Source organism: Triticum aestivum, chromosome 6B (genome assembly GCF_018294505.1).
Source record: "Triticum aestivum cultivar Chinese Spring chromosome 6B, IWGSC CS RefSeq v2.1, whole genome shotgun sequence".
NCBI lineage: Eukaryota > Viridiplantae > Streptophyta > Magnoliopsida > Poales > Poaceae > Triticum > Triticum aestivum.
Genome location: NC_057810.1, coordinates 69150334 through 69159028, shown reverse-complemented (window position 1 = coordinate 69159028; position 8695 = coordinate 69150334). Strand labels below are relative to the sequence as shown.

The 8695-nt window shown below is 47.1% G+C and overlaps 2 protein-coding genes across 7 annotated transcripts; one reads left to right on the top strand and one right to left on the bottom strand.

Moving 5' to 3' along the window:
- Window positions 1–536: 536 nt before the first annotated feature.
- On the bottom strand, window positions 537–5112 carry LOC123135839 (ribosomal RNA small subunit methyltransferase, chloroplastic). 4 transcript variants are annotated; one of them, XM_044555066.1, is made up of 11 exons: window positions 4847–5112; window positions 4591–4740; window positions 4413–4469; window positions 3126–3218; window positions 2916–3011; window positions 2488–2572; window positions 1958–2010; window positions 1771–1854; window positions 1560–1670; window positions 1317–1500; window positions 537–1225 (listed from the first exon to the last, which is right to left on the bottom strand). In XM_044555066.1, exons 1-10 carry the CDS (start codon window positions 5069–5071, stop codon window positions 1435–1437), a joined length of 1020 nt encoding a protein of 339 aa, XP_044411001.1. In that variant the 5' UTR covers window positions 5072–5112; the 3' UTR covers window positions 537–1225; window positions 1317–1434. The 4 variants fall into 4 exon arrangements, with proteins under 4 accessions (XP_044411001.1, XP_044411002.1, XP_044411003.1 ...); XM_044555067.1 differs by having other exon boundaries at window positions 537–1208; XM_044555068.1 differs by having other exon boundaries at window positions 1317–1495.
- Window positions 5113–5157: 45 nt separating this feature from the next.
- On the top strand, window positions 5158–7047 carry LOC123135840 (uncharacterized). 3 transcript variants are annotated; one of them, XR_006466273.1, is made up of 3 exons: window positions 5158–6086; window positions 6165–6299; window positions 6422–7047. XR_006466273.1 is itself a non-coding variant. In XM_044555070.1 (3 exons), the coding sequence occupies exons 1-3, from the start codon at window positions 5198–5200 to the stop codon at window positions 6782–6784; spliced, it is 741 nt and encodes a 246-aa protein (XP_044411005.1). In that variant the 5' UTR covers window positions 5158–5197; the 3' UTR covers window positions 6785–7047. The 3 variants fall into 3 exon arrangements, 1 of the variants encoding a protein (XP_044411005.1); XR_006466274.1 differs by having other exon boundaries at window positions 6165–6328; XM_044555070.1 differs by having other exon boundaries at window positions 5158–5440.
- The last annotated feature ends 1648 nt before the right edge of the window (window positions 7048–8695 follow it).

The window sequence follows — 8695 nt, the reverse complement described above, 5'->3', positions numbered from 1 at the left end:
ATAAAAGGGTAATATCACATGGGAATATACCTGGCCATGGGAAGCCTGGCTCGAAAAAGCCCGACCCGGCCTGGCCCGACGCTGCACCCCGGGCCGGGCTCGGGCCCGGACCCGTCGTTTTTGCATTTTCCTAAAGGCCGGGCCAGGCCGGCCCGAAAAAGCCTGACCCGGCCCGACCCGATGATGCCCCCCGGGCCGGGCTCGGGCCCGGACCCGTCGTTTTTGCATTTTCCTAAAGGCCGAGCCCAGCAGGCTTTTAGGTGTTCAGGCCGGGCTCGGGCCCAGAAAACAGGCCCGATGGCCGGGCCAGTCCGGGCCCGGGTTTTTTGCGTCGGGCTTGGCTAGGCCCGGCCCGAAGCCTGGCCCGGCCCGAGGTATGGCCAGGTATACCTGGGAAACACTATACTTTCAGAGTAAGTCAAATTGAGCATACCGAGACTTGAGAGTAGCTGAATCAAAAGCTTAAAACAACCTTACTTTTTTTTTTTAGAAAATGAGGATAACCTCCTGACCTCTGCATCATCCACACGGCCACATAAACAACCATAGTGGCAAGATAATGTATTAATCACACCCACAGTCAAGCATCATCGCAGATATTTAACCAACAAAAGAAAAGAAATAAAATAAAATAACAGCACAACATGATAACCAATATTTGTCAGGAAAAAGAACTGGCAGCAACTGTATGTTGCATCACAGCGACACGCTGCCAGGCAAAAAAGTATCAGAATGCTGCACACTCAAACATCGAGCATCCACACGTTTTCGTCGTAGGTTATAGCCAAAACTTAAGCTCAAAATGCAACGACCGTACCTCTATCTACCATCTATGTCAACACATAAAAACACTCTTGGCAATTTACCATGAGCAGCCTGATCTTCAGATTGTTCTGACAGACATTTGATCTCTACATTTCCGCCTCCAACTTGAGAAGATTAGTACCGGAGGAAAGATAGTCCAAACCCCGGTAAATTATACACATGCAACACCCGCGTATCTTCCCTCTTGCAGGGATGCAATCTGCGATAAGGAGAAAAACTGCGATTCCTGTGCGACCAAATCCTGTCCTTCATATTATCACTGGTTTTGAACTTGGAGCACAATCACTATGATCATCTCCATGCAAGGGCACCGTGGGCTGAAGCTGTGCCACCAATTATGTTGCGGTGAAGGCTGTGGACTGCTGGGGAATACTGGGCGGTCACTGTCAGCAAGCATAATCTGAAATGATTTGGAGAATTATCTGTTGTATCAGATAAAAGAACAATATCTTGAGCCAATCAACTTGCCATCTCTTTTGTACATGGTTTACCTGCAAGGCTGCAAGTTGCGGTGCGCTCTAGTTGGGAACCAAATCACTTCAGCGGCATACTTAGTCCAGCAAGCAAACCAATAAGGTGATTCCATACACATTTTGAACATAGGGGTGGTCATACTTTTCCCAGGTGATTGTGCAACTTCACGAAATCATCCATCATCAACTCTGACGGTCTAGCCTGCAGCAATAATGAATTTAGTGCACGACAGAGGATGGATAGACGGAGGGAGAGCTTACCGTAGCCGGAAGACCGATACTGGTAAGAGCGGCCTCGATGTCAGCAGAAGAACATAGGTGTTGAAGTGATTTCCGAAGCATCTTGCGCTTCCCATTGAACGCGGAGTTCACCTGGAATTAAAGGGCACGGACTAGTCTTAATGGCTATCACCAACAACTGGCGGTTAAGTGAAAAAAAAAAGAGGAAACTTATGTGTGCAGTCTGACTCACCATTGAAAAGAAACTTTTGTTAGAACTTACAGGCGGATACTCCCCAGCATCCTTTATTTTAAACCTTATAACACCACCATCAACCTGCATGGTATCCATGACAAGTCCTTACATGCCACAGTTATGAAAACCCAAGCATTGTTATAGCATGCTGCGGATAAGCACATTGAAATAATAAATTGCTTACCGTCGGTTGAGGGAAAAGGTTGGCCCTCTCCACTTTGAATTTGTATTCAAGTTCTACAAAAAACAAAGATAACATATGCATGTCATTAACTGTGATAATACTATGTAACTAGGCATACTAAGCATGAATTGCGTTAGCAGTTACTACAGTACAGAAGAGATATAATCTGCCCACACAGGGATCGAACACAGGCAGGCAAGGAGATAGCGCTCCCATCAGATGCAGCAATGACGACACTTTTGATCATTTAACTGCTCAAGAACACTAGCTAATGTGCATCAGAGCATCTACATGTCGAAATTCGAAATAATGGAGAAAAACAATTCCTTGTATAACGCCCAAAACAATATACCCATTGTTATGAGAGTTTACTTACTGTTTTCCTCAGATAAAAGCATGATTACTTACAAAAACGAAAAGAACAAAAGAGTAAACCTATTTTCAAGTCTGGATGATGGAATGCAGATAAAGAGTATTCCACACTGTCATGAAGGTATCAAACAGGTAAAACTAAAGGAAGACCCTCTTACCAGAGTAGAAATTCACAAACACATTGATAGGTCGGTACTCTGGTGTTTGTATTGAAGCATTTGCAAGGCGTAGTGCTGCTTCATCCTGAAATGAAAAATTAATAAGATGTACCTTTTCTTAAATAATGAAGACAGGAAGAACCTCACATATAACAACGACAAAGATCACTGGGAAACAAAAAATCCAGAAATCTAACATAAAATTTGGCAGAAGTGATAGTAGAGGAAAATAGAAGACGCATGAAAACATCATAATGTTTGACATTAATTGATACACAGAAATGAGGAGTACTTTGAACATACAAAGCAGTTTATACTGCAGAAATAACCAAAGTTCAGTCATCTTCTGAACCAACACTGGGTCGTAATTAACTAGAACTTGCAAACAACATGTATCCACTTAATGCAAAAATAGATGTGATGCAAACCTGAAGCATGAGCACCATGACAGAGAAAACATCTCCCATTGGGAGAATTTGTTTGACAACTTCAGTGCTGACATTGAATGGTAAGTTTGACACAACCTGCAAAATACAAAGTATGAGGTGGAGACAGAAACACCTTCATCATGACCAATAGTTAACGAATTCTGCAAGAAGTTCAATGAAATACAAACAGCGCCAAACATCAATGCTAACCTTGGCGTATTTTTTCGTGCCACAGGATTTCTCCTCCAGGATAGGGAGAAAATGGGAGTGAACGTGAAATTTTGTAATATCTTCTTCAATGACCTGCATTAAATTTCAAACTCATTACACATCAGGTGAGAACTATGTTTGATTTTAACATCCAATTAGAATTTCTAGCTTTGTTAAATATGTAACAAAATGTCCATCTTTGGTGACAAGAGCAAACTATTAAATAGTAAGATTCGTTATCTTGGATATCCAGAAGAGCAACCAGAGAATGGTCGGTACAATAGCCCTTGTTAAAAAACACAGGGATGGTTATCATACTTATATCACTATAAAGGGAAAAGTGTTAAAAGCTATCACGGTGGCTATCACACACTGTATGTTCCTGTTACATGATAACTTTTGAGCTTAGCACCTTAGGCATTTCATGTTAACAACCATCTATCACAACATATACTTGCTAGAAGTTCACAGCCAACAGAAGTGTTCATGGACTAACGTACCCACATAAGTTTACTCTGTCGAAAATTCAGAAGGATTCATAATATGTGAACCTTACTTTTCATGTAAAAATGTGTCATGTTTTTTTCAACATAAATAACTCCGCCTATGTCTTTTAGGCATAGCCGGTCACAAGCCCGGGTAAAGGAGGAGGGTTGTGATAGGCTTGGCGAGCCAACGTAAAAACTAGCCAGTCCCATGGGTATGAGACCCATTTGAGCGAGAGTAGTACTAGGATGGGTGACCTCTTGGGAAGTCCTCGTGAAAGGGTTTCATATATAAGGGTTGTGATAGGCTTGGCGAGCCAACGTAAAAACTAGCCAGTCCTTTGGGTATGAAACCCATTTGGGCGAGAGTAGTACTAGGATGGGTGACCTCCTGGGAAGTCCTCGTGAAAGGGTTTCATCTAGCCTACCCCAACTTGTTTGGGACAAAAGGCTTAGAAGAAGAAGAAGAAGTTTTTTTCAACATAAATAAGGTTAAGTTAGCATGAAGTTCACTACCAAATCACTATGCATAATAACCAAGAACATTATAAATTTGAACTGGAATACTACATCATTCAATTGGAGGTATCTACAACCGTCTGTAATGTAGCATGTGTTTTAGTACATACACAGTGTAAAAAGAGCGATCCTGCTGTCGGACCCGGCTTATAGATCTCCAGAATTTTTTTGAAGAATGAAGGTACAAGCCATGGGGTTGCCTTTTACTACCATTCGAGCAACATTAACAGTCAAACACAGGGATGAAACAATCCAATATGTTCATTTGGGAACAGGACAGTACCTTCAATTGCTCTGTGGATCCAAACCTATCTCTCACAAGGGTAGCCATATGCTTATCCTGTCACCACCAGACAGACACATAATAAAAAGATGGTATTGCAGATTATGGATGGATTCAGTTAGCAGGGCTACTGGTCAAGCAACAGTACTGATAGACTAGGAGAGTGAAATAGGCGGACCTTCTCGACGGCGACGACTGTGGCGCCGGCGGCGAGCAGCGCGGCGGTGAGAGAGCCTGTTCCGGGGCCTATCTCGAGCACGACGTCCCCCTCCTCCACCCCTGCCGCCGCCATCAGCTCCTCGTTCACCCTCGCGTTCAGCATGTAGTTCTGCCGCACAGTGAGCGCAACCCCACGGTGAGAAGCTAGAGGACTGGGGGTTCCGCGGCCGCCATGGAATGGAATGGGGAAGGAGAGGGTGGCTGGAACGACGGACCTGGCCGAGGGATTTGCGGGGGACGTGGCGGCGGCCGTGCGAGTTGAGGGAGCGGATGGTGGAGTGGTAGTCGTCGGCCGCGCCGCCGCCGTCGGACGCGGCCGTTGCGACGGCGGCTATGGGACGGATACGGCCGCGAGGCGGCGGCGGCCGGAGGTGAGGAGGCGTGGCCGGAGACGGGGAAGGGCGCGGCTGGCGCGGGGATAAGGAGGTGAGCGCCAGCATTTTTGAAGGCAATATCTTTTTTTTCTCCCTTTTGCCTTTATTTTGCTGAAATTTCATACCCAAAAGGCCAAAAGCCCAAGCCCAAGACTTCGGCCGCCCCAAACCCTCTCTTCCGCGGCGGCGGCCATGGAGATGAAAGAGGCCGCCGCGGCGGCGGCGGCGGCCGGACCCGACCCCAATGCGCGAGAATCCCATGGAGCCGCGCGGAGTGGCGACTGCGACGAGGCCGACAGCGATCTCATCAGCCGCCTCCCCGACGACGCCCTCGGCACTATCGTCTCCCTCCTCCCCACCAAGGACGGCGGCCGCACGCAGGCCCTCTCCCGCCGATGGCGCCACCTCTGGCGCTCCGCGCCTCTCAACATCGAGGTCCGCTCCCCTGCCAGCCCCCAGCACCCCTCCTCCGTCCCCCCCTCCGCCGTCCCCAACATAATCTCCCAACACCCCGGCCCCGCCCGCCGATTCTCCTTCCGCTGCCGCGGCGCCGGTGATCTCTACGCCCAGACGGAGCGCTGGTTCGCCTCCCGGGCCCTCGCCAACCTCCAGGAGCTTGATATCGGCTACGAGTACCCCTCTGCACGTATAAGCCACCCGCTGTCGCAATCCGCGTTCCGCTCCGCATCCACCCTCCTCGTCGCCAAGATCAAAGATTGCAGTTTCCCGGACGCGGTCTCACGGTCAATGAATTTCCCCCTCCTCAACCAGCTTACCTTGGATTGTGTTTCGATCTCGGGGGACGCGTTCCACGGCTTGCTCTCCGGCTGCCATGCCTTGGGTTGGAGAGCTTATCCATGCTCGAAGTTCATGCTGCTGGTTGCTTCCATGTTAGCTCACCAACTCTTAGGAGCATTGGCTTCCGTGATAGCTCTGATGAAAAAGCAGAATTGGCCTTGAAAGGTTATTGTTACCGTATAGTCACCTGAATGATCGTGTGACTATCCGGATTATTAGGGCACCTAAACTGGAGATATTTGGGCCTTTCTCGCCGGACTTGTGCCAACTCCCGGTCTTCCAGGTAGCAGCAACAGCCATCATTCAGCATTCTTACAAACAGATAATTATTTTGATGTTGGCTGTTTTCTACTTTCTTCAGGGAATGGGCCCAGTCAGCTCCGCAAACTCGATATCTACCGTGAAGGTTTTGGCTCTCGGGTGTCATAGTTATCGTCTGAATGCAGTTCTTGACATCCTCAGGTGGTTCCCCTGTTTGGGAAAGCTCTATGTCACCGTGAGTGTTCATCTTGGCCTGCTTTAAATGTATGCTTTGGTTGACATATTTATTAATAACTAGTCTGACTAGTTAGTAGCAAAGCTCTAATGTATGCCTATTTATTTTTTACTGTTTTGCAGTTTGGCATGCAAAAGCAAAATTTGCCTCATTATGACCGACCACATCCCATGGAATGCCTTCAGACCCATCTAAAGGAAGTGGTGTTGAAGTATTTCAATGGTTACGAGCAACATATTGACTTTGCCAGGTTCTTTGTTTTGAACGCAAAAGTGGTAAACAAAATTGAATTCCATGTACGTGAGGACCACTACAGCAATGAATTTGTGGCTCGTCAACACACGCTGTTCGAAGCCGAAAACAGAGCTTCTCCGGATGCTCAATTTGAATTCAGGAAAACTTGTGGTTCTATTGATTATCATGTCAGCAAGCATATCCACGATCTGTCGGTGGCCGACCCCTTCGCAGACAGGGTTGATGCCTGAAGATTGCCCTCTTTTGTGCTTATTCTCTAGATGGGGTTGATGCAAAAGGAGTCCACTTCTGAAATATTGTAATGGGTAGGAATGCAAAAAAATTACTGCTGGAAGTTGTAAAGTGGGATGGAGCTGGTAACCCCACCCACCAGAACTCTTCTGGCCCTTTTGGCAACTTAACTGTCCTTTCAGTTATATACAGAAGTATGAGAAGTTTAGTTGCCGATTAGATTTTTCTGGATGCACACAGCTTATGTATGATGCTTATGAAAGGTCAACATGCACGCCAGGCACTGTGATTTTCTATCTAGGATGTTCGGCTAATGATCCTGGAACAGGCTTCGGTTGCCTCCTAGTTGATCTGCCATTAAAGTCTGAGTTTACTGGAATTAAACTTCTCTCAGTACTTACAAAATTAGCAAGTAATTTTCCTAACAGCATTATTTTGGGCTAAGGACCTGAAAAAATGTGTGGGGCTGTGGGCTTTGCCAGGAAAAATCATGTTTCTAAACAGCTCAAATATATTACTCCCGCCCTCCGATCCATAATAAGTGTTGATGTTTTGTACTACTACTAGATAAGTAGTATTTCTAAACATCTTTGTTGCTCGCGAAACCGGGTTTTTGCTGCACCTTTATCATTGTGTATGGGGCATCCTACATTCTTAAGGTAAAAGAGGCTTGAGATCCTGAACAAACTTCAGCAGTTTTGATGGAGTTGGCGGCATTTTGTTCCTGGACATGCATATTGCTGAAATTTGGGATGGGCTTTAGGACCATATAGCAATTTCTGAAAATCTCTAAGGAGCCCATGTGGGTTATATGGCACTAGATGTAGTGGAAGTTTAGGGCAAGGATGGGTTGGCTGAGTATTATCCCTAGCCACCTGGGTAAGGATAGCCACATCTGTTGTTTGGTTGAATGGAGTTCGCTGAGTTGGATAACCACATTTTGTTGTTTGGTTGGAATGAGGAGAATTGGATAGATTGTTGTGATGACCTCTTTGCTATAAGAAGGTGAGATTACCCATATACATGCATTTTTAGTTCAATTATTTTCAAATATCATCATACCACATTCTTTTGCTAGTGCTCGTTTTGTTAACATTCCAAATCGCCACCTTCTTTTTTAACTGAAAATTGTCACCTATGAACCACATTACCGAAAAAGGCTTTCGCCCCGCTTTATATATAAAGCACCAACCACTTACAACGAGCGATACAACACACAACACGACACGCACCCAAGGCAAGATACATAGGTGTTAAGACGTAGCCAACACTCCCCCAAACAATTCCAAGACAACAAAGATACACACTAGGCACACTAGGAAGTCGAGGGAGAACTCAACCGGGAACAAGCCACAGAAGAAACCAAGTTGCAAGCCGTTGATCCATGAACCCCAAGGCGGTGCCTTCAAGAAGGATACGCCACCGGAGTGCCGCCACCACCCGATCCAGAGGATCAAGATTTTCATCTGGGGTAACTTGGAGGACATGGAGCAACCGCAACGGAGTCTTCAAGAAGATGCCGACGTCCTCGGGCGCCGCCTCCGTCGGCCTGGACATGCCAGGCAGGATTTTCATCCAGGTCAACAACTCCGCCTCCGAACAGGTTATGGACAATCCTGGGGACAGAGCCACATCACCGCCACCGACCGACAAGCACCAGCCGCCATGCCACCCACGCGAATGGAGACTAGCCCGCACCTGAGCCGCGAGCTCCGCCCACGAGCACGCCGCTCCCACCACCAAGGGCGCCGCCCTGCATCCCGACACTCTAGAGACCGACAAAGGAACATGCTTGGAAACGATCGACCAATCCCTAGCACGGACAGAGCTGCCGGTGACCAGCCTGCCCTGAACACCACGAACCCGGAAGCACTAGGCAGGGGAAATGGGGAGGAGAGGAGCGGAGCATG